This window comes from Ambystoma mexicanum, chromosome 6p (genome assembly GCF_040938575.1).
Source record: "Ambystoma mexicanum isolate Mex_15411 chromosome 6p, UKY_AmexF1_1, whole genome shotgun sequence".
In the NCBI taxonomy this organism is placed as follows: domain Eukaryota; kingdom Metazoa; phylum Chordata; class Amphibia; order Caudata; family Ambystomatidae; genus Ambystoma; species Ambystoma mexicanum.
This window is the reverse complement of record NC_090935.1, coordinates 637,381,609-637,407,135: the sequence shown is the minus strand read 5'-3', so window position 1 is coordinate 637,407,135 and position 25,527 is coordinate 637,381,609. Positions and strand designations below refer to the sequence as shown.

General features: G+C 47.1%; 1 protein-coding gene across 4 annotated transcripts in view; it reads left to right on the top strand.

Annotated features, from left to right (window-relative positions):
- The window catches only part of ARHGEF28 (Rho guanine nucleotide exchange factor 28), a 1,591,074-nt gene that overhangs the window by 420,496 nt on the left and 1,145,051 nt on the right, over positions 1 to 25,527 (top strand). For all 4 annotated transcript variants that reach the window (XM_069627491.1, XM_069627492.1, XM_069627490.1 and 1 more), the window contains exon 3: positions 13,861 to 13,904. In XM_069627491.1, coding sequence (XP_069483592.1) covers positions 13,872 to 13,904 — 33 coding nt within the window. In that variant the 5' untranslated portion in view covers positions 13,861 to 13,871. The remainder of the gene's footprint in view (positions 1 to 13,860; positions 13,905 to 25,527) is intronic.

Below are 25,527 nucleotides of genomic sequence, written 5' to 3'. Positions count from 1 at the left end.
AGTGGGTAGCACATTTGTCTTTGTGTGGATTTCAGAGAAAGGAAAGTGACGCTGTTTTCTCCATACTATGAACTGGGAAATGACATTGCTGCACCCGGATCCTGAAAACCTCTCGCGCGGGCTCGGCCGGGCCTCAATAGCGTTGTGACTCATGCAAATAGTGTTTTAAGGCAGAAGGTGTGACCATAGCATAATCCTGTGCTAATAGGTCATTGATTCTTCCGTACAGGCTAGTGGGCGTGCTGTGGCGTGCTGTGATGTGAACCGTATTTATAGCAACAACAAATCTTTTAACAAACCCTAAGTCAACCACTGCAAACGGTTAGATCGGCACGGAGGTCAAACAATGACCCATCACATGCTCTCCCAGCGTCTGTGCAGTAGTTGTGCAATGTGAGATGTGCAGCAAGTAACAGCGCTCCTGTTCAAGAATCCACAGAGGTGAAGCATGGCAGGGCTGAAGTCGAGGGTACACGCGGGGGGGGGGAGGGGGGGTGGAGTCCACCAACTTTATTCAGAGGGGGGATTCAGTCCCCCCAGCTAAAATGAGAAATATTGAATGTCCTCTTTGAATTCATGAATTAAAGCCGACCTCAGCAATTGAACTGCAGTTGTCAGGTGTGCAGGCTGGATACTTCACCACTGCGCTATATGACCTGATGAAAAATAACAAACAACTAGAGGTTAAATGTCCCATTCTGGTACTGGAAGTCCCAGGGAAAACATGCACACTGTTTAACGTTTTCAAACCCCTATTAGAATTAAATATCCTCTCTTGGTTTTGTGTGTACGTTGATTTTATGAAAGGCAAATGCCGTTCGTCCTGTGCAGTTTGGGCGGTTATGCAAAGCCAATTTAATGAAATGTGCATATTACACCTTGATACGTTAATTTCTGGCAACGTCACATCTCATAGTGTTTGTTGATGAGTCCCACCACTTACATTTCTAGGACTTGACCTCTGAAGCATGGAATGATTTTGCTCTTCCTAATTCAGCGAGGCTACTTAAAACTAAAGGCTCATCAGAAACAAGTGCAGCAAATGCACAGAATGTGTGTTCATGAGCATGCGCGTCATTCGTGGTGAGAAAGGGGATGGTGGTAAGTGATGAATGCACAGGTGAAGCCGGCGGTACCACAACCTGCCTCTGTGGATTATTGACCAATAGGAACAGGGGTTAATTGGTCACACTTTCTGTCTTCTGCCTTAACACAATATTTGTATGACTCACAACGCCATTAAAATGATTCATTAATACATTATAATCAAATGCATTATTGTGGAGCACATTTCTTTACACTTTTTAGTTTGGGTATAAGCCGAACTATTGCATTAGAGTACAGATACGGAGGAATGGCATATGAGGAGGGAGACACAGCCTGCAGGTGTTGTTTGGTTTATCTGCCCATCCATTGACTGCCCATGGCCCTGCTAATCCATATGGCCAACGAACCTCCTCATGAGAACTCTTTCAGTTTGCTTTAATCAAGCCTTTCCATCAAACTTTGCCCTCGAAGTGCCTGCCAGTGTTTTTCAAAGCAGTTCTCTGAGAGTGCATTACTTAATAGGAGCTGTAAACGTGCTACTGGCACAATAAAAATGCCTAAAGCAGGTCTCCCTTCAGCCATTTGATTTACACACATTCTCTGTGTCCGTCACAGATGTCCTGTTCAAATCAAGCATTGCCAAAGCCAACAGTGTTGGCTTGTGTATAAGTATTAGGTATTTGCCAGGCACTGCTATCAAATGCCCAGGTACTCGCACAACTTTGCACTTGCTACCACCAATGGGCATTTAATACCACTACGGATGCGCCTGGCAGGTGCCTTTCCCATGCCTACACAAAAGCCCAAACTGTTGTATTGCCAATGCTTGTTTACTTGTGTGTGTTACGACACACCCCTGAAAAAATATTTCTGATGTTTGTTAATCTGCTTAGAATAACATGCTGTGCATAGGTCCGACATCCAGTGGTCACTGCAGAGTATTGCATTTTGTTTTTCGTAGTCGAAAAGGGGACGTCGACAAGGCGTGTCTGTAACACTATCCCTATAGTGACGTGCGTTGTACCCAGAATCCCTCACGCGTCGAGGTCCCTCAGATTGTTTTTTTCCGCCCAGTTTATGGTCGCCTTACGTGGAGCTCCTAGAGAGACATTGCAAAACAATTACTACGGACCTCGGTCCTTAATATATACTTATTGTAAAGATCCCTCCCCTCGACGTTAGCTGTGAAGCTGTTTCTCCGCCGTGCAAGTTTTCGACGGAGGGGAAGAGACGGAGGAGATCCTTCGGCGCTGCCGAACACGTGGCCAGGCCTCGCCGGCCAACATACAGTAGGGAGAGTGGGGGTTCGAACTTTTATCTTCTCGTCGAGAATGTCTTTCTTTCTCCCCTATCTTTCCCTTGGGGTTATCACCAGTTTTTATTGCCTCAGCTATGGAGAGGACACCTTTTAAGTTTTGCCCACGCTGTAGGGGCAAATACACTTGGAAGGACAAACACAAGCTCTGTAATCGTTGCTTGCCCCTCGATCATAAAGAGGACAGCTGCGCGGCCTGTAAGCTCTTGAAACCAAGAACACTTAAAGAACGGAAAGTTAAAAAGTGGGCGGACTACGCTATGTCGAAGTCAGTTTCCTCACCCGCTGCCGCTGTTACAGAAAGTGACGAGGAGGGTGATAACTCGACGTCCGTTACGGAAGTCATTAACCCCCAGAAGGAGCGCTCGCGCTCCTCGACGTCCGTCCCTGGCCCCGACGGGCTCGGCTCACGCCCTGCTTATGGGGATGAACACCCCGGCGACAAGGACGCACACAGACCCCATAGGCCTAAGCACACAACCCACGGCTCTTCTTCGTCGAGGACGAAGGATCCACCAGCGTCGAAGGGGACGCAGGGCACTCCGGCGTCGACCTCAGACCACAAGGGTCTCAAGCCCCACCCGCAAACGCAGCCGCGACCAGCGATTGGGCTTTCATCGAACACGGGCGCTACCTCAAAAACAACCGACGTAACGCTCCATAGAGCGGCCGTCGAAAAACAACGCGCAGCGCAGACAACGCCGACTCCAGAACCCTCGACTGACGAACTCGTCGTCGAGAGTCTGGCGAGAATTGTTTCCGAGGATAAACGTAAGCGGACGACGAAACAGACGTCGAATACCGCACCCAAGGAAATAGAAACGCCGAAAAAGCACAAGAGTAGCCAGGAACTGCCCCATTCATCTAAAGGCACTTCTGAACTACCGGAGGGCTTTTCTGAGGGCGACGGAAACCTTTCGTCGACGTTGTGGGAGCGTTCGAAGCGTTTTGAAGGTGATAACACTGATTTCCCCCCTCTAGACTATTCAGGGGTTCCCCATGAGACCATGGAAAGACTCCATTCTTGTATGGAAAAGATGGAGAGGTTTTTGGGTAGCCAAAACCCACCCACACCCAAAAGACCAAGAGAATGGACCCAGGATGACCCTAGGGTCAAGATTCCTAGGCTGTTTCCCCCTTCTACATATGACCTCACTGAAGAGGAGCAATACCTCCAGGAAGATGAGGAGTGTTTAGGTGGAGAGGAAGAACATGAGGAGGAGAGGTTTGAGGAAGACCCTTACACTAACGCAGGAGCTTTTGAGGAAGATACAGCTACCTCACAGCCCTGGCACTCCCCATCAGTGCAGCCTTGGCAATCCCCATCAGTGCACTCAGACCCTGATGTCTTTCACCCTTCTCCTCCCAAGGACTCACCTATTGGGAACACCTCCCCCATAGATGACCAGCCTTCACTTAATGCACTATTGCGCAAGGCAGCAGCGCATTTTGAAATAGACACAGGGGAGACTCTTCCGGACATAGACTTTGTAGAAAAAGTTATTAAAGAAAAAGCCCCAGTCAGTCAGTCCATTCCGCTCCTGGCTTCTATAAGGAGAAGAATAACTCCTTCCCTTTCCAATCCGGCCTTAGTCAGAGGGGTCAACCCTCGTATAGAAAAGCTCTTCAGCCCTTCGTCTTCTGACCCTTTGTACATCAGGGGACATTCTATTCCGGACTCTCTGGTAGTTACTAACGCAAGAACGAGAGCGGGGGTACCACTATCTACTAGTGAGGCACCACCTGACAAAGAGGGCAAGAAGCTCTATGCACTTGGGAAGAGAATCACGACCTCCGCCGCCTTCTCAACTAGGATTGCGAATAACAATTCCCTATTAGCTAGCTACGCAGATGCACAGTGGAGCAAGCTGCGCAGCGAAGCAGAGGACGCACCAGAACCCCTGCGTTCACGCCTGTTGGCTACAATATCAGAGGGAACTCTTGTAAACCAGGGCATCGTAAAGAACTCCTTGGATGCCGCAGAGACAGCTGGACGTTCCCTGGTTCAGGGAATACTTCTCAAACGCCATGTCTGGCTGCGCAATTCGGGATTTAAGCCAGAAACCCAGGCTTCCCTAATAAATAAGCCCATAGAGCAAACACATCTGTTTGGGAAAGCAGTTGATGAGGCCCTAGAACATGCGAAGAAGGAGTTTGATACCATCAAGACTCTTGACCAAATTTCTAGGCCACCTAACAGACGCAGCTATGGCAATAGACGCTCCTTTCGTGGCCAACGCCAGCAGCAAAGCCAACAACAATTTTACTCTGCTACCAACTGGCCCTCTAACCAAAGCACCCAGTTCCGTCAAAGAGGCCAACGTCGTGGCAAAGGAAGAGGGCGCAGCTCCAGTCCAAAAGGCCCCACGCCCAATACCAACAAATGACCCAAAGATTCGGGTCCCCTCCCATGCATCACCGGTCGGGGGCCGGCTAACATCGTTCCTTTCAGCATGGGAGGGAATAACGTCAGACCGCTGGGTATTATCCACCATAGCCCACGGATACTGCATCGAATTCAACGGTTCCCCAAAATACAGACCCCCACAGAACCGGCGCATGACACCGGAACACCTCACTATTCTTCTTCAAGAAGTAGAAGAGCTACTGAAAAAAGAAGCTATAGAGGCTGTCCCCCTATCGCAGGTAACAGAAGGTATTTATTCAGTGAACTTCCTTGTACCCAAAAAGGATTTAACCATGCGCCCTGTATTAGATCTGCGTCCAGCGAACAATTTTGTCAAACCCCAAAAGTTTCGTATGGTAACCTTGCAGGATGTAATCCCTCTGTTATCACAGGGGGATTACATGACAACACTAGACATGAAAGATGCATACTTTCATATTTTAATGTTGCCAGCGCACAGAAAATACCTCAGGTTCAAGATAGAGAACAAACACTACCAGTTCAGAGTACTACCCTTCGGGATAGCATCTGCACCAAGGGTATTTACGAAAGTACTGGCAGTGGTAGCGGCCCACCTGCGCAGATTGTCCATCCCGGTTTACCCGTACCTCGACGACTGGCTCATAACAGGGGATTCTTACGAAACATGCTTCTCCAATACCCAAAGGACCGTAGACCTTTTGTCCCAACTGGGCTTCTCCATCAACGAAAAGAAGTCCAGCTTAGACCCCAGCCAAATCAAACAATACCTAGGGGCTCTAATTCGAACAAAGGACGGCCTCGTCTTCTCCTCCAACGAGAGGGTCCAAAACATGCTGTTTCAGATCCCCCATTATGTGGCAGGTCGAGAGGTTACGGTACGCAAAGCAATGCGTTTGCTAGGGATGATGGCGTCATGTATTTATCTGGTACCTCACGCGCGCCTGCGCATGCGCCCAATGCAAGAGTGGCTCTACAGCCAGTGGTGTCAGGCCAGCGGACAATGGGACGATCTAGTGGTGGTCTCGCAGGCCTTGGTTCTCTCGCTACGGTGGTGGACAAAGGAAAACCTGTTATTAGGGAAAACTTTTGCCACACCCGCAGTGGAAGCCACTCTAACCACAGACGCATCCCTTACAGGATGGGGGGCTCACCTATCCCATCAGACTGCTCACGGAGTGTGGACTCCGAGCTTAGCATCCAAACATATAAACCTGCTGGAACTATTAGCAGTGTTCAAAGCACTGAAAGCCTTTCAGGAACACTTACAAGGAAAGACAGTGATGGTCCTCACAGACAGCACCACAGCCATGTACTATCTCAACAAGCAAGGGGGCACTCACTCTCCAGGACTGTCCAAGCTGTCCCAGAATATATGGAAGTGGGCTCTCAAACACAACATGTTCCTACTATCACAACATGTACCAGGGGAACTCAATCTGCTAGCAGACAAACTCAGCAGAGACTTCCCCCTACCCAAAGAGTACGAATGGCAATTGCAAGAAGACATCGTCTTAAACGTCTTCACGCAATGGGGTTTCCCGGAAATAGACCTGTTCGCAACCCTGGAGAACTCACAATGCCAAAGTTACGCCTCCAGGTACCCCCAGAACCAGTCCAAGGGGAACGGTCTGTTGATTCAATGGTCAGGGAAATTTGTTTACGCCTTTCCCCCGACTCCCCTCCTCAACAAGGTGGTGCACAAGATGCACCAAGAGCAGGTGACCATGATACTAGTGGCCCCAATGTGGGCCCGGCAGCCATGGTTCGCTCACTTGATGGAGATGTCCCTATCTCCCCCAATGAAACTTCCTTGCCCGTACAACATGCTGTCACAAGACAAGGGCAGGACACTGCATCCATGCCCTCAGACCATGAACTTAGCAGCCTGGCTCCTGAGATCATAGAATTTGGACATTTACATCTCCCTCAGAGATGTATGGACATCCTCAGAGAAGCCAGAAAACCTAATACTCGCCACTGCTATTCTAGCAAGTGGAAAAGATTTGTCATCTGGTGTAGAAGTAAGAACATCAACCCGGTTGACTGCTCTGCCACTAACATTATTCTGTACTTGACCCATTTACTGGATTCAGGTCTAGTGTTTAATTCCATTAAAGTCCACCTAGCGCCACTTTCTGCATACACCACTTCCCAACTTAAAGTGTCGTGGTGGAAGATACCAGTTATAAAGGCCTTCATGGAAGGGGTAAAGAGAATACACCCCCCAATAGCTAGCCCAGCTCCCGGATGGGACTTAAACGTGGTACTTTCTAGACTCATGGGCACTCCTTTCGAACCCATGCACAAGGCAACTCTTAAATACCTCACTCTTAAGACTGCTTTCCTAATAGCTATCACCTCCATTAGGAGAGTAAGTGAACTACAGGCTCTTTCTGTATTAGACCCCTTTGTATCAGTTCACAAGAATAAGGTGGTTCTTCGCACACACCCAAGGTTTGCACCAAAATTCATCTCTAAATTTCATGTAAACCAATCTATAGAACTACCAACGTTCTTTCAAAACCCTTCCAACTTGGGAGAAAAAAGTCTGCATACACTAGATGTACGCAGAGCTGTCATGTTCTACATGGAAAGAACCAGATCACTGAGAAAGACTAATCAGTTCTTTGTCTCGGTGGCAGCAGGAAGAGAAGGAGATGCAGTCTCTAAGTCCACTATATCTAGATGGATTGTACAATGCATCACTCTCTGTTACACTCTTGCTAAGAGAGAACTACCCTTCAAGCCAAGAGCACATTCCACTCGAGGCACTGGGGCATCCATAGCATTCATTGCAAATGTTCCCCTTGAGTCCATCTGCAAAGCGGCTACCTGGAGTTCTGTGCACACCTTTACAAAACACTACTGTCTAGATGCACACTCAAGATCTGACTCCCAGGTGGGACAGGCAGTATTAAGACATCTTTTCTCTACTGTTCCTTCTCATAACCCACCGCCAACTCCGGGTACTGCTCGCTAGTCTATGCACAGCATGTGATTCTAAGCAGATTAACAAACATCAGAAGACAATGCATTACTTACCGTAAAAGCATTTCTGATGGTTGTATCTGCTTAGATTCACATGCGCCCACCCTTCCTCCCCGCTCGGATGGAAGGAAAATAGACTTCCTTTTATATCTCTCTTTTCTGTACTCACTCACGTCTAGAAGGCTACCTCAGGGCAGAAAAATACAAACAGAGGGACCTCGACGCGTGAGGGATTGTGGGTACAACGCACGTCACTATAGGGATAGTGTTACAGACACGCCTTGTCGACGTCCCCTTTTCGACTACGAAAAACAAAATGCAATACTCCGCAGTGACCACTGGATGTCGGACCTATGCACAGCATGTGAATCTAAGCAGATACAACCATCAGAAATGCTTTTACGGTAAGTAATGCATTGTCATATATTTCCAGAATGTGTAAGGGAGTGTCACTGGCACGCCTTGAAAACAACTAATATCACAAACCTCCTGTACTGAAAGGCATGTGCTGTAATTCGCCTTCTGATTTTAAAGGTATGTTTGCATCTAGAAGTAGAAAGTGTCATGCCACAATCCTGTATGATCAGAGGGCTGCAGTGAACCCTCCCCACTGAAGAGGTGTTGGGTTAATACGGTGTGGCCGTGGGTACTACTTGCTGTTTTGTACATGTGGGCCACATGTCCTCAAAATATGCTGTTGAAGAATCCCTTGCGTTCCCTCTCTGCCCAAGGCATGGAATGCATGTTTGACGTCCAGTACTCTTTACTTCCAGGATTAAACCGGTTGTGTCTTGCCTCGGGCGCTCTATGATCCAGGGCTGGTCCACTCAGAGAACCTCATGGGAGACTAACCCAACGACTCATGCAACCCCCCACTGTTGCCCTGATGGCCATGGTCCAGGTGTGGGTTCCTTTCCACAGGTTTCGCAGGATGACATTGGAGTACTAGACTGATAGATATGCAAACTAGAACGCTCCAAGGCAGTTGATTTTCTGCCTAATGATAGTTCTGATTACTTTAACAGCAGCCCAGAAAAAACATGAGTATTTATTGTTTAAAATTAATGTGCAACGGTTTTGCTGTTTTTCTCAGAATCTTGCGAAATGCCCTGTTCAAGACCAGGTAGTTCTTAAGTAGTAGTAGTAGTTCTTAAGTCGCCATGTCACAGCAGACATGTATGGAGCGAGAATGGCCCTTGGTTCCCATTTTCTAAGTCTCTGTGCATCTATATGTGTACCATGAAAACAAGGGTAGGGCCCTTGCCATATCGGCACTGGGTGAGCAAGTAGTTTGATGTGAATTTGATATGGTGCCAAGGAATATGGCCCTGACTATTGTGTTGATCATAAAGGTTATTTTAATTCAAGATCCAGCCAACACATGTTGCGACCCTAACAGGTCTTTGTCAAGGTGTGTGGTCTTTAGCTATGTCTCAATGGTCAATGCGATTGTAATTTCAAAGGTGAGAATCGGTTGAATCCCGGAGGAAGCACAGAACTGGGTGTGCAGGAACACAGCAGATGGAATCCTGGCGGGCAGGGGAAAATGGCATCCTGGGAAGTTATTTTAGGAGGATGTGAATCCTTGAGTATGATATCGAACCAATGTTCTGCATGGCCGTGTCAGGCCTGCTTGTAGAAGTCTGTCTGCAGACGGTGATCTTTCGATCTGTTTTTATTTACTTATTTATTGTTTGCTTGTTAGGCACTTATACAATAAGAATATACTGTTTCAAAGCTCCCACAGGACAGGGAGCGAGAGTGGGAAATACATTACAACATTACAACACAACATTTAAGGGCAGAGGGGGAAAGGGAGGGGGACGAACAGACTATGCCTTGTGAGTATTCAGAACGTGCAAGTGCAGAAAGGGAGAGGAGGGTGAGTGCTGGGGAGTCTGAGCGCGTGGGTGAGCCATAGATGAAGTGCTAGAAATTAGAGTGCTACACTGCCTAAGTCGCGGGAGGTGTAAGTGAGAGTCTCCAGAGCAGAGGGTGTGCAGATGCACAGTGCTGTGAATAGATAGGAGCTGGGAAGAATTGGTGTGGGAGGTTAAGGCCCCGAAGATGCATAAGGGCCCAGGACAACGATTCAGCAACTGTGGGATTAGCAGAGGAGACAAGGAGGGAAGGAGGAGGAAAAGGGGGAAGTCTTAAGGAGCTTCCAGAATTTGAGAAGATCCTGCTCAAGTCGCAGGGGGAGGGGGCGACTATTTCAAAGGAGGGAGCCCACAAAGGAAAGTGAGCAACCTCCTGCCCTCTCTGTGTATCTCTAGGGACAGGCTGATGAAGTGTTCCTGTCTATAAACAACTGCTGCTGATTTGGATCAAGCGTGGACTTATTTAAGCACAGTTATTGTTTCTAACTTGAAAATCATTATTGACTTCAACTAAGAGTGATTTGTGCATTGTCTAATTTAGGAATGTAACCTCTGTTCACTTTCATTAAAATCCTAACTCCCAGTGCTATTTACGCTCACAGAGCAGCCCCCAACTAAGCAGGCTCCACTGTTTGACAGTCCGACTGTCTCGGATACAAACGGCAGGGTGGCATCCAGGGGTGTTGCTAGGTCTGGAAAAGATCGGCGGCTACGGTAATGTCGGGACTTGTCGGGACTCGGGGCTAGCTAGCCTTTCGGTTGTAGCTCCTGAGCTTCTGTCCGGGGCTACAACCAAAGGACGTGGGGCTATAGCCCCTCAGCCCCCACTAGCAATGCTGGCACTGGAAATGTCTCAGTGCCCACCTCTGCGAAAGATGCAACGCATGTCACTCTGTTCCATACACACTGCAAGGCCATCCTAGCACCAGTCTATGGTGAGATGGTGAGTAGAGGAAGCCGAGGTTTTGCTTCTCCGTGCCGGCTCCTACACAGTGCATCCACCTGTCACTCAACATCATCTCTTTATTCTACAAAAGCCCTTCAGGCCTCCTTATTCACACCACAATGCATGCACAAGCAGAGCAAACGCCTAGCAACTTGGGAATAGCAAGCAAACACTGTGACTCACGCCCAGAGAGGATTCGATGCATGGTCTGCAAACAGGTGACTTGACAGAAAGATAATGATATAATAATTAAATACACAGCAGCCGGAGCTAAGGCATCACCTGGTTCGTGGAGTGACGCGCCCTATTCGTTATTAAAGTCACCATGGCCTTCTCGATGGAGCCTTAAACTAATGTAACCCGAGTTCCTTCTCCACAATATGTTCAACTTATTAAGTTGATAATAAGAACTTGTTTTCATGCAGTGCTCAGCAATTTCGCTGTTCATTAGCACAGTAAATAACAGTGTTATGAATTCTGAATTGAATGTTCTCAATTTATTTCACATGTGTTAGATTTCTCAGAATCATGAATTTATTCCAGGGCTTTAAGTGTGCCAGGGCTAGCCGGGGGTCACTCTCTGAGATGGGCTTCAGAGCTGGGACCCTGACGTGGCTCACCCCGACTAACCCCAGCCACGCCGACCTCTCAGGCAGCCGTTTAGCTGTCCTCTGCCTGCAGGTGTCATTATTTTGGATTCCTAATCCGAAATGCCGACACCTGAAGTCAGCCGTGTAACAGAGTAGCGCTTCGGCTAAACCTGCTGCGTGATTTCTCTTTATTCAGAAACAGGGTGAGGGCTGGGTTGGCCAGCCTTCCCTTTTGTTTCCGAGTATAGCGCTAACATGCAGCATAAAGCCCAATAACCGTGCTTGGTTAAAGGGCTTCCACTGCATGTTAGCTCTTTACTCAGAAACAAAAGGGAAGGCTGGCCAACCCATCCCCCCTCCTGTTTTGGAATTTAAAAAAAACTCACACAGCAGGCAGCGCGCTGCTTTCAAGGTGCCGTGTGGTTAAAGGGTTGCCTGGGAGGGACAGTGACCCCGCAGGAAATTCTTTAACCACGGCTCCTTGAATTGAAGGGCTGGCAGGGACTCTTGTTTGAGGGATGTTGTGTTAGAGACGTGGCCTAAGCACTCGTACTTAGGCCACATCCCGAAATGAGAGCCCCCTACAATTTACCTCCGAGCACTGAGTAATTCTAACGCTATTGTGCTTTGCTACTCTTAGCAAGGAAACGCAGTGAAAAGAGAACATAAGAGTGAAGTGATTTAACCAACACTCTCCAAAGCTGTGAATCTGTGTGTTTGTCATCGCTTCCATAGATTCTGCTTTCAGAGTTATGCTGGGTGCAGCTCTGCAGCTCAACATATGTCTAGAAAAGGCTCAACCACAACATAAAAGCTCTCCAGCTGAACAAGGCTACAAAGCACCATTTTCTAGCACGCCGCAACTGCCTTGCTGCAGAAGCAAATTGCTTCATTTTTGGGCCTAATTTACACTTTGCACCAGGCCTAATTCACAGAGCAGAGCAGTGACTTTGCACTGTGCATTAGGCCCGTTTAGCGCAGTGCAAAGAGTACTTTTGCAGTGCAAAGTCACTTTGCTTCGCGCCAGTGGTCAAAGTGGGCAGGAGCGGTGCTTGTTTACTTTTTTTAATACATTTTTCTCGTCCCATGCTTTTATTTCCAAAAGAAACCGTTCCGGAATAGTTTTTTTTTAAAAATAAAAGTGTAGGAAGAAGTTGATGCTTGCACTTCAGTCTAATGCACTTAACAGTCCCTTAAACAGCACCTGCGATTGTTTGGGGGTTTGAATTGTGGGAGGGGGCGTGGTGATGGCGTCTGTGGTGAGCGGGGGCAGGCCAGCAGGGAACACAGTTCCACTACTTCTTTTCGTGCACTTCGACCACTGCCCCGCACTTAACGTTCTGTGAATTAGGCCCTTGCTGTTGTTTCTCCTGCAGAACCGTTTCACCCACACAAATCAATGTGCATGTATGTTGTGTGTTGTGGGGCTTCATGGAGCGCAATGTTGGCCTGTGCTCGCTGTGCAGTCAGGGCACAGCTTTCAGAACGGAGGCTATCACAGGGGCAAGGCACTGGTCTTGGAAGCAAGGCCACGCATCCTGAGGTTCGAATCCCAGATCCACGCTTAGAAACCGAACTCAGGTACGGAATTAAGTGCGTTATAAAAAACAATTAAATACATAAATTAAATAAATAAGCGTTGAAGTGAAAGGAAGAAGAACTGACTTCACCCTCTGTATCCCCTATCTCCATATTCTTCTGATGTAGCTGTACTACTTGATCCCAACTGTAGCATAGTATTATATCCCTTGCGGGATAGCGCTTCCCATCTGAGATTGCGCTATGTAAAATCGAAAGCATATATGCAACTACCTCAAGCCTGGGATCTGCCTGTTCTGGGGTGATGTTATTCTTTTGTTTTATTTGGGGTATTTATTGAGCGTGTACCTACCTTGCGGGGGGGGGGGTGGGAGGGGGGCAGCGGAGCGTGGACGTAGGTTGGGTGTTCAGGCACCCATTTGATGTCTTTTTTTATGCATGTAACCTTTGACACCATCTCGGAACTTGGGCCAGGACGGGCCGGTAACCAGGGTAATAACTCTTCAGCACATCCGTACCTCATCCTCCAGTGTGTGACTCCCAAGAATGCGTGTGAAAGATAACTTATCTTGCCTCTGGTCAGTAAATATTTGCACTAAATAAACAATTCTACCCCCACAAACATGAAAAGGCTTGTGCTATGTCCACAAGACGTCTGTTTGAACACAAACACACGTGTGCTAAGTCACCGGGCATCAGCGTGTGTACTCCGTAAACCCATCATCGCTGTTGTGATTGACAGACTCAGAGCGGCGAGGCCTTGTGATTTTCAGAGTGAGCCCTAAGAGTCCTAAAAACAATCTCCGACGCTGCTGCGCGAGCTGCTACGTGTTCTTGGTAGCGGTGGAGTGGGGCCTGCGGGAATGAATGCAGGATGTTAAGAAGCTCTCACGGCTGGACATACTGTTCTGCCTCCGCCTGGAGCTTATTGTCGAGATTAATGCACCCTGTTCTGTGGGGATTTAGCATGTTTGACATGCCCGCACAATAAGCTAAACACTCACTGAATGGGGACCTGTGTCTCGACAAGTGCGCACAGCCCATCCGCTGAGCATGCGGCCGAGCTGGACCCACCAATGGCCGCCGACATGTTGTGAGCGCTTCAGAATGCATCAATGGCTCCCGGCTCAATGAGTAGTAACGCCATTCATCTCTCCTCTTTCTAGATGCTGACGCGATGGAACTGAGCTGCACTCAAGTACCACTCTACGTAAGTCACGTGCCAACGGGACGCTGCCACGAGTGGCGCCCTCGGTGTTTGAAGAACTTGTTCAATGGGAGATTTATTGAAGCGCGACTTTGTTTCTCAACGGCTTGATGTACAATGTTGGACCGCAGTGTGCAATATCCTGATTGAATCTCCTTTGGGAATAATACCTTCTAAATACCCTTTTATCGTTTTTAGATTTGGGAGATTAGCAGGGTTTTGGGCATCTCAAGACATAATATGGAGGATTAGTCTGTGGAAATTGGGCAATGGTTTTGTAACTTGTTGCTGCCCCATATCCTTTGCAGAGGAGCTAGTTCGGCAAATTAGGCTTTGTTCTTGTACCTGAGTGGGCCTTTTTCCATGGCATGGGTCTGTCTCACAGCGAGTCTTGCTCTGATAGCCTTTATTTACATTCTAATTAGAATTTGAATGTGTTTGCTATTTAATAGTAAACATGCCTATGAAAATTACATCGTCCGCATACTATCAAAACAAGGCCTTCTCATACCATGGCTATTTCACTGTGGCAGGAAGACACTTTAGTTATCCACCCAAGTACATAACGCAGCTGGAGGTTTCTTTTTCTTTTTTAGGACACACATAATAGAGTTGTAATTAGATTCGGTGCCATTTAAATGGCACCTGGATGAGAGCGCTCTTCTGTCAGTACCAGATTTCCGCGATACTGTGAGAGATTTTCAGTGAATATTATTTTAGCACACAGTATTTTGGCAATTAGCTGTTGTCAGGTTAAATGACAATTAAATAAAATATCTTCCTCACCTAACCCTCACAGGAAGCCCGCACAGAGAGGACAGGACGTGCACCGAATCGATTGTCCTAGGACCTTCGATATAATGACATCAGTGTATAAAGCATGGTCACCATGAACTGTCCCAATTTACCATTTAAATTGATCTGCAGTCAGCTCAAGGGTGAACATGCAGTCTCATCCCAGTGGTAGGTCACATTCTTTACGTGGCTTCCAGAAGAGAGCTGCACAATACGCCAACACTTGCTGATCAGTAAGAGCAGTGCCACGAAGGTGAGTAATAGCAACATCTGGTATTCTATTTGTGGTAGATGGGACGACTTTCATATTGGAGTGTATAGTCAAAATGGCCGACATCTATAAGCCAAACACATATTCTCAATGATGGTTACGAAGAAGAGAAGGCGTTAAACCAGAGGTGGCGTAGACACTGTTGTGGTGCCTGGGGGGTACGATTGGTCCCTCTACTTCCTCCATGACCATACTACCCACTATGATGCTAATGGTTTTGACCTTGTCTTTCTCTCTTCTCTGCTTCGCTGTCCTCCTCTGACCTCTCCATTGACCCCTCTTCCTCTGATCACTCCATTGTACACTTCAATATTCAAGTCCCTCCACTCTACATTGCTCCTCTCCCCTCCTCAATGACCAACAGGAAATTCGAGCAGGACTCTCTTGTCCCATACGTTGATGATGTGAGGACAATCTCTCTCTTGTCCCCCCTATCGATGCCTTTTCTATCGACAGTGCTTTTTCTGACTTTCACTTTTTACTTATAACTCCCTTTAAACTACACTAGATTGCATGCACATTCACAACTTCCAATCCCAGTCCTCACCTATCTGAATCACCGAATTGGATCACCTATGAGATCCATATACTTAAAGCAATCATGTGACCTACTATGCTGGCACAAATCACAGTCCCCCAACCCTACTCCTAGGTTACAAAAGTTCCCTTGCTGCCCTTAACTCTGCACTGAGCTCTGCGTTATCATCCTACTTCTTGAACCTAACGTCCTCCCTTTGCAATCACAGCTGCAATCGTTCATATATACGCTTCAACCGGTGTTAGACATCCCACTGTCAAGCCCCCTCGACTCTGCCATCTCCTCCTGTTTGCTGTCATCCATGTAAAGTATTGCACGACTGATTCCTGGTTAGTGCAACCATGAACTTTTACCTTCATGCTCAAGGATCTTTTATGGATATGGCCAGACCGAAAGATTAAACATACCTGTTGCTGATTGGTCCACAACTATTTGTTGTATGCATCCTTGGGGTGTATTGATGCACTGAAGAACACTCAGGGTGTTCAGAGAAAGGGTAGTAAGGCAAGAGGAGCCTATACAGTGTAAAGGTCACCAGTGTCTCCATGTATGCCCAGCTCCTGCTCGCCGTCGCCTTGCTCACTAGGGGTCGCTTGTACTCTAGTGCTGCACTTCACACCTCCCCGCCACTTCCCTTTCACGGAGGTCTAATTAACCTTGTTGTTCCTGGTGCACTTCCGCATTGCCTGCTTGCCCTACACTGCTTTTTACCCATTCCCTTTGGGGAATATCTCTGGCTCATGCCTGGTTCCTACACACCCCACTACTGAAGGAGTGAGATGCGGGGGTAAAGCGTGGGATGGTGACTGCATGAGACCTTCTATGGCCCTCTGGGGCCATTGGGTGTTGTGTTGTATGTAAGGTGTTCTTAGAGGTAGTGCCGATGTTGCAGTCTGTTATAACAACGTCAGACCTCTGGAAAATGTATCAAGAATGAATTTCTTATTAATTTGCTGAAGAATCACCCTCTACACACTTCATAACAATGTTACTTCCTAGCAGTAGTCCACCATGTGTCTTCCTCGTGGATATTTGATTACAATCGTGGTTGTACATTCATGAATCAATTCCTGCTTAGATTATGAATGTTAATGGGAAGGGATGGCCACACTTGATTTGGTTAAGCACTGGAATAATGCGCGTTTGGACATTACTGTTGGTGTTGAACAACCCTAACCATATTTGCAGTGGCACTGACTTATGCTTTGAAGGAGCCAGTTTCTCAAAATAGATTATTGGAGTGCAAATCACAGAACAGAACATATTGCCTTACTGAAAAAGCACGTGGAAATGCATCAGGCCCTGTGGGATCTCGCAGATCAATGCCACTATGCACGTGGCCTTTGGAGGCTCCAGGGTTATATTACACAGAAAAACCTCTTTTAAAAATTACATTTGATAAAATGTTGTTTATTGAATTCCCTACCACTTCAAGCCCTCAAACGCGCACTGATCTCATATTGTGGAAGTAATCTCAACTGAAAAATAGCCGTCCTGTTTGATTATTCCATTTCGAGTGTGATCTATATCTCGTCACCTGCCTCTCGTGTCCCCGGGTTACTTCAGTCTATCCATGTTTAGCTTCTTGGGCCTCATACCATGGTAGTTCCAGTGGTCGAAGTGAGAGGGAATGGTCGGGAGCGGTGTTCCACTACTTTTATTTTTTACTGTTAACAGCTGCACTACTTTCTGCAACCATTTTCACCATTCCAGAACTGTTCTTTATGAAGTTAAAAGACACATCTCTCCACTTTACCACTGGATATCAGTTGCAGCTAAACTGAAATCTGTTTCAACTCAACTGGCTGTCAACCAGCATGGCTGCAACACTTCGAAAATGTGTTCGGTGCTCCCTTCCTTCCTACTCTGCCCCCCGCCAGAGTCACAGTTCCTCTACTTTTTTGGTACTCTTCTATCACTGACTAGTTCTGCTGTGAACCAGACTTCATTTAGTTATTTTCTTGTTTTTTTTGTTTGCTTTCCTTGTATAGATGTACAATCCGCACGTATCATTCTTGTGATGTTTTCCGGGTGTATGCCTGTGTGTAGTATTAGGTTGTTGCATCTCACAGAGTTGTGCCGATTTTGCAGAGCGTGGACAGAGTTGTTTTCTCGTCCTTTGGGATGACAATTACCCTGGCTTTGGTTAGAGGTACGAGAATAATGATCCCCCTGGGGGATGGAGGCGGGCATCCATGTTCTTGAACTCTGATAGTCAAAGTATTGCTTGATCATCATCTCTGTGGTTTGTAAGAACCATTGCTGTTTACTTTTGGCTTCGTTGTGGCACTAGAACACCACCCAGAGGGATCATGGCTGCTGTTATGGATGCATATGATGTAGCATACATCAAAAGGGCATGGGAAGTGGAGACAAAAGGGCCGCTCAGGATTTTAAGCCCACCCGGTGTCCGTCCGCCCACAACTGTGCAGAGACACACAACATCCCTACTGTCCCCCTGGTCTGAGCCCAATGCACTCAGTACTGTCTCCCAGTGCCTATAACGCATTAGGAGAGCAAATCCACTTGTTGTGGCAACCAGGTGCTCGACTAACAAGCCTTACTGCCTTTCCTGCTGCCAAATTTATGTTTTTTCAGTGTCTTGGTCTGTAGCCGGAGAAGACTTTTTTCAATAGTCAGTTCAGCTCGGAGGCAGGCCGATAGGAAGATAGCAGGGACTTTTTGCTTGTTTCGGCTGCCTCTATAATCACTCTGTCCCACAAACCTCCCGCATTCAAGACAGAGAAGTGGGACCGAGTAGGCGGCTACAGCTTGGGGAGTGCATGGACTCTGATCTTTTCTTCCATGGTGCTAGGCGTCTATGCAGGCCACTTCCCCGATTCCTCCACCCAAGGCCTAGGAAAGCCAGGGTGGAAGAAGGAGCTGTCAGTTACAAAGACAACACTGCCGCTGTTGCCAGTGCTTGATTTTAGATGTAGTGGGCATTTCTAGTGCAATTTTGTATGGATTTCTGTGGAAATTCTGAAGATGCTCCTTGGAGTCCTGGACGCTTACGGAGTACTTATGTTTGCCCGAGTGTCGCATCAGCCAAACCTGGTACTTCTTACAGGCTATATAAGTATGGCTACCTTTAAGGCAAACTTTGATATGTATTAAATACTTTAATGCAGTATTAAGTGTATTTTACCACTCACTTATTTGTCTTCGAATCTTTAGTTGGATGGGGAAGTACTTTCCTATGGTTATAGATTTTTTCTGGACATGTGTATGCTTTTAAGGTCATGGTGTATTTGACACATTTTATCATTCGTGTGCTTAGGGCCAACCATCAGGGGGAATCTAGTTCAACATTCTCGAGTCTAAGCCAATTTGCATGCATCCACTGCTTTATCACGAACAAGATGCAGTTGAGATGTTCCCTGTTTCTTTGGGAGCCACCTCATATGGTCCGATGTGCCTGTGTCATTGATGAAGGTGAAGGATAGTGAGATTTGGGAGTCACCTTATATGGGCTGGTGAGCCGCTGTCATTGGTGGAGGTGAACAATTGTGAGATTTGGGAGTAGTCTATATGGTCTATATGGTCTGGTGAGCTGGTGTCATTGGTAGAGGTGAGGAATAGTGAAATTTAGGAGTCACCTTATATGGTCTGATGAGCCTATATCATTGATGGAGGTGAAAAAAAGTGAGATTTGGGAGGCACATCATATGGTGTGGCGAGCTTATATCAATGGTGGAAGTGAAGAATAGTGGGATTTTAGTGGGGACCAAGCCTAATTTGCAATATGGTCTTTCCCCTTTGGTAATGGCTTGGCAGGTGAAGAATGATAGTCTGGAGGGTTTCCCAGAGCAATGGCAGAGGTTACGATGAATTCTAAACCTTCCAGCCATCACCTCTTGGGTTTTGCTGTAGTCACCCCGAGTGGGACGGGTATGCCCAGATGTGGATCTCGTGCCTGCTGGCCATAGAGACACAAACTACTCCTCACTGATGAGGCCCAACAAGGCCAAAACATATTTGGGGATGCTTGCGTTATCGTGCAGAAGGGATGTCACCAAGCAGTTTGGGCTGGAATGTCCCTTTTGGGGTGGGACCAAGTCTGATTTGCATATGGTCTTTCCCCTTTTATAATGGCTTGGCAGGTGAAGAATGATGGTCTGCAGGGCTGCCCAGAGCAATGGCAGAGGTTAATATTCATTCTAAACCTACCTGCCATCACCTCATTTGTTTTACTATAGTCACCCCGAGGGTGTCAGATGCGTATTCAACACGTAGTGTAGTAGATGAGTTCTTCTCACTAATGTACCCGTCTGGTTAGACAAGAAAAAACAACCAGAACGGTCAATTAGCAGAAAGATAGGATACAATAGGAGACCCAGGCGCTGCAGAAGAGACGCAGGTGTTGCCGGAGGAGACACAGGATATGCAGGCGTAGGTACTGATGACTGCAAGGAAAGCAAGTGATTAATACAATGCCTTCCGTAGCAGGTCGTAATTAATAATCAAATGTGTTACCCACTGACCTGATGTCACAGAACCAAGAAATAATCAGAGGTGGTATGTGATACAAGATGCAGGCCCCTGAGGTCTTCTTCGAAACAAGAGAACCCAATATGGTAAGCACAGGTTCCTAAACAAACACTACACAATCAGATAATTGCTAGGAGGCTTACCGTACAAGGATCCTATCCAAGGATAACAAAGTGGTCCAGGAGTTCATGGATGGATGGAAGAATGTTCAAGGAAAGCAACAAGCAGAGTCCACAAACCTATCCCGACGGCATGAGAATGCCTCATTAATAGTACACAATGGCAGTCTCAAGTGTGTGTACTTATATCCGAGATCCCAAATACCGCGTGAGAAAGTTCAGAAACAGCAATCCTTTACAAACTGGGTCGAAAATGAAACAGGCGGTGAGGTAGCAGAACGGCAGGCAATCCAGTCCAGTAGCAGTCCGAGGTCAGATGAAGGAGCGGGTGGCAAAGTACAAAATTAAGGCAAAGCAGGTCCAGTAGCAGTCCGAGGTTGGATGAGGGAGCGGGCGGCAAAGTACAAAACGAAGGCAAAGCAAATCCAATGGCAATCCAGGGTCGGTTCAAGGAGCGGGTGGTGATGCAGAATAACGTAGCCAAAGACAGATCCAAGAAGCACTCCGGGTCGAGAACGCAAGGAGACTAAATGCAGGAAGGGACTGGGCGTAAGCAAGGTTCAAGGGGCTGGAAAACAGGGTTCGGAAATGTAAACAAGGAGACAAAGTATTTCAGAACGCCACCAAAGTCAAAATTCTGAAGCACCGGCAAGCGAGTACGGGTTGCGTTTGAATACTGTGAGACATGACTACGCTGCGTGTTGTTCGGCGCAGGAGGCTGGACAAGGAAGTGCGTACAGGATGCCAGCCTTCCCATGCCAACTTCCAGGCACCTGGCTGTAACTTCCTTAAAGGGCTACGCGCATTCTCTTTGCTACGCGCATAATGCCCAAACATGACAGAGGGTTACAGGTATGCCCAGATGTGGGTCCTGTTCCTGTGGGCCTAGTGACCCAAGCTACTCCTCACTGATGAGGCCCAACAAAGCAAAAACATATTTGGGGATGCTTGTGGTGTTATGTAGAAGGGATGTGACCAAGCATTTCGGGCTGTACTGCCCCTTTGGGGATGGGACCAAGCCTGATTTACATATGGTCTTTCCCCTTTTATAATGGCTTGGCAGACAAAGAACAATGGTCTTGAGGGTTGCCCAGAGTGAGGCCAGACCTCAAAAGATTTATTCTAAAACTGCGAGTCATCACCTCTTTTGTTTTGCTGTAGTGAGATTTGAGTGACAGTCACTTCATATGTTCTGGTGAGCCGGTGTCATTGGTGGAGGTGAGACATTTTAAGATTTGTGAGTCACCTCATATTGTCGGGTGAGTTGATGTAATTTGTTAAATTGAGGAGCAGTGGGATTTGATTGAGAGTCAACTCATATGGTCTGGAGAGTCTGTATCATTGGTGGAGGTGCTAAATAGTGACATTTGGGAGTCACCTCATATGGTTTGATGAGCTGTCATTGGTGTAGGTGAAGAATAATGAGATCACCCGGAGTGGGACTGGTATGCCCAGACGTGGGTGCTGTGCCTGCTGGGCCGAAAGACCCAAGATACTCCTCACTGATGATATCCAACAAGGCCGAAACATGTTTGGGGATGCTTGTGGTCTCGTGTAGACCGGATGTGACCAAGCAGTTCAGGCTGGACGGCCCCTTTTGTGGATCACCTCATTTGGTTTGTGAATCACCTCATACGGTCTGATGTGCCTGTGCCATTGAAGGAGGTGAAGAATTGTAAGAATTAGGAGTCACCCCATATGGTTTAATCAGCCTGTGTCATTGGTAGAGGTGAGGAATAGTGGGACTGTGGTATCATCTCATATGGACTGTTGCGCCTGTGTCATTGGTTGAGCTGACACTTCATATGGGTTATCTTCGACTTCGCCCTCTCCTTCACCCCTCACATCATGGACCTTACCAATAAGGTTCACATCCAGCTCCACCTGCTTAGAGGCATTCTCTCTGTCCTCACCCTCCCCCAGAAAATCAATGTATTGTGCTCTAGCACCTTGAAGCGTCTCTTGTGCTAGATGGAATTACCAATAAAGATCTCTGACCTAATAACCGGACAGACTCAGAAAATATGGCAAAATACTACTTTATTCTCCATGTAATAAAGCATGGCAACCTACAAACAATTGACTGATGCTCGTACACTCACACACAAACTTGATTATATAGAGGTTATATACCCCAATATGTGTAATCTATGACGTCATCCAACATGGCAAACTGCAAAACCTATTGAAGGGAAGGATTATTTAAGGGTCATATGTACCTATGGTATACATAGGGGTTAGTACTTCATTATCTGCAAGGCACGCCTCAAACTACCTCTAAATACATATAATTCTGATTACAGCAGAGAAAATAGCTGCAGGTTGGTCTATGCAGCATTGTATATGTTGCCCCATGGACCCTCTGATTGTTTGGCATTCTCACCCAACCTTGGACTTTCAGCTTGTTAGCAGCACGTAAGCAAAACGAAACACAGGTGCTTGAGTCACGTCAGATTACTCCCCACTTTCCCAATTAATTCATCTCATAAACCAAAGTTTCCCATTTGTAGTTGACCTTGTAGCCTGTTCTCTGTTCTGGGACGTTTGACGGAGTGTAAGCACATCACTATCTACATCCAAAGCTTAATGAATAGCCCTTGTTTTCCAATTCTGGATCACTGTGAGGAGACCGACAATGTGTCCAATTCAACGGCCTATTTACTGGTATTTGATTTACTTATACTGGGTGTTCTGGCTCTTTTTGGCCTCTAGAGACTTGCTCACTCCATCTTGTATAGACCTTATCCATTGTTAATTGTCCAATACTTGGCTCTTGCATATGTTTTCGTCTTCTTTAACCTAAGAGAAATATGTCTCATGTCCTTGGCTTATCCATCTGCCTCCCCTTGTGCCTTGCAATTATTACTTAAAATAGCACATTTGATCCCAAGTCAATATAGACTCCTCTTTATTTTGCAGTATAGGGACACCACATCGAGATCCATATAGAGATCTTCTCCTGCTGTTCCAGTATGACGGCGGTGATGGGGTGGGAGCTAGGGAAAATGCACCCACCTGCTGCTCTACATTCTCAAGAACTCTGGTCCTCTCTAGGCTGGACTACTGCAACAACGTCTTTCTCAATCTCACTCTCTCCTCCCTACGCACCCTCCAGCTAATTCAGAATAGGGCTGCAAGACTTATCCTTGGCCTCAAGTCCAGTGACCGTATGTCTCCAGCTTTAAAATCTCAGCACTGGCTCCTGGTGGCTGCAAGGATCAAATTCAAAGCATCTGCATCATCCACAAGGCTTTTGTCGGCCTGGGACCACGCTATCTCCAGCTTTCCCTCCCTAAATATTCCCCTGCTAGAGCCCTCTGCTCCTCTAACTGCAACTCTCTGATTGTCAAACGCTTCCCCAAGCAGAGAGTGGGGGGCTGTCTCTCTCCTCAGCTGGTGATTCCCTTTGGGACAGCCTCCCTGCCCCTCTCAGACGTGAGCCAGACCTCCTTACGTTCCGTAAACTGCTCAAAACTCTGCTTTTCTCTACCTCTTTCCCTTCCCTGCTAATCACCCCACTGCCGCTGAACCCGGGCCCTGATCCCCATGAATCCCACAGGATACCAGGCCTTTCTACGGAGTTCATACCAGCACCCTCCCCCCCACAACACTGCCCCTGTGGGCCCCTGCTTGGTGGCTCTACATCCCACCCTTGGGAGTTGCCTGCACTATCACTTAGTCTGAGGCCTTCTAGTTGGCTCCCCTTGGTACTTCCCTCCTGTGCTCTACCACCAGCACTTGGCCATTCCTTGTCCCCTCCACTCATCCCTATCTCCTGCACTTCTCCTCACACTTGCACTTGCACGTCTGAATACCACAATGCGTAGTAGGACCACAACTGTATATTCACTTTTTGCCAATGTTTTCTATCTCCCCTGTTCCCTTTCCATTTAGCCTTGTGGCACTTCGGAAGACAATTATGTCGTATAAGTGCTTAACAAATGCTCAATAAGATAACATTTAAATAAAATGGTCTGCTGAGCCTGTGTAATTGGTGGAGGAGAGGAATAGTGAGCATTTTGGTGTCACCCTATATGGTCTAATTAGCCTGTAACATTGGTGGAGGTGAGAAATAGTTAATTGTGGGAGTCACCTCATATGGGCTGGAGAGCCTGTGTGATTGGTGGAGGTGAGGAATATTGGGATCTGAAATAGCCCTGCACAACAGCGCAAACTGATTTAACTATGTTCCCCCTCTGATCCCCCTGTGATGTTCCCTTGTGCCCCCTCCCTTCTCGCACACAGGTGTTGCATGTTTTGCTTGATTCTTCTACCTTGCTCTCCCATGACCCCTACCCTACTCCAGCCCACTTCTGCAGGAGTCTGTCCTGATACATTCCGGTTTCACCATCACCATCTTGTGGCCAATTTTGGATTTGACTTTCATGGAATTCATTGTTTCACGGTGCGTCACCCTTTCTCAACTCTCATGCTGGACTTCCTTTGCATCTTGTATCCCGGCTTGCAACATTATGTGTTACTACTGACTTCTGCAATTGTATTTGCTCTCCCCTCTTGCTTCTCCACTCTTTTTGATTGCTTACTCTCCTCCTCTCCCTTTCCCTATCTCCTCCTCTCTTCCCCTTATTTTCTTCTATGCACTTACTCTATCAAAATTGTCGCTGGACCTAGTAATATAGCAACCTCATCTGTCTCCCCCCACCTCCCTCTTATTGCCGCCCCACCTCTCCAGCACTATCTGAAATGTCATCAGGCCTAGTACGATAATTGCTTGTTTTGTCCCTCCCCTCCCTTTCTGCACCCCTCTCCCTCACCTTTTGTTTTCCTCCGGCTCTACCAGAAATGTCATCAGGCCTAGTACGGTAGTCACCTGTCTGTTTCCATTTCCTTCCCACTCTCCACCTCTCTTCCTTATCTATGTCTTAGCTCTTGCACTATCTGAAATGTCGCCAGGCCGAGTACAATAGTTAATTTCACATCCTTACTGTTCATGGCCTGTAAGAATGTCATTTTACTTTCCCCTTGTTCCCTCCCTTGCATTGAAGTGCTTTGAAACACATTGTGTAAAGGCGCTATATAAATAGAGTATCATATCATATCTAGGGTCAACAAAATTGCCCTAGCTATATTGTATTTAGTTGCTCATTAATAAGGTGGTTATTTGTGAATCTCTTACTGACTACTCACATGATCACAGCTAATGAAACTGTTGCACAGGTAGATACGGAGGATCACACAATTCAGGTCAGTTGGGAAGGATCCGATCCATTGGTTTCCTAGTCAGTAGCTGAGCCACTAGACATATCCTACTGCACATGTGTTTTAAATAGGCGTAACTTCTATTCTGAAACTGGAAGCTCTTGCTCCCTGTGTTACATCGCGTTGTGCAGGGCTTTGAGTCCATGTGACCATTTGCTTTCTTCTGTGTGCTGATTGACCAGTGAAGAAGGG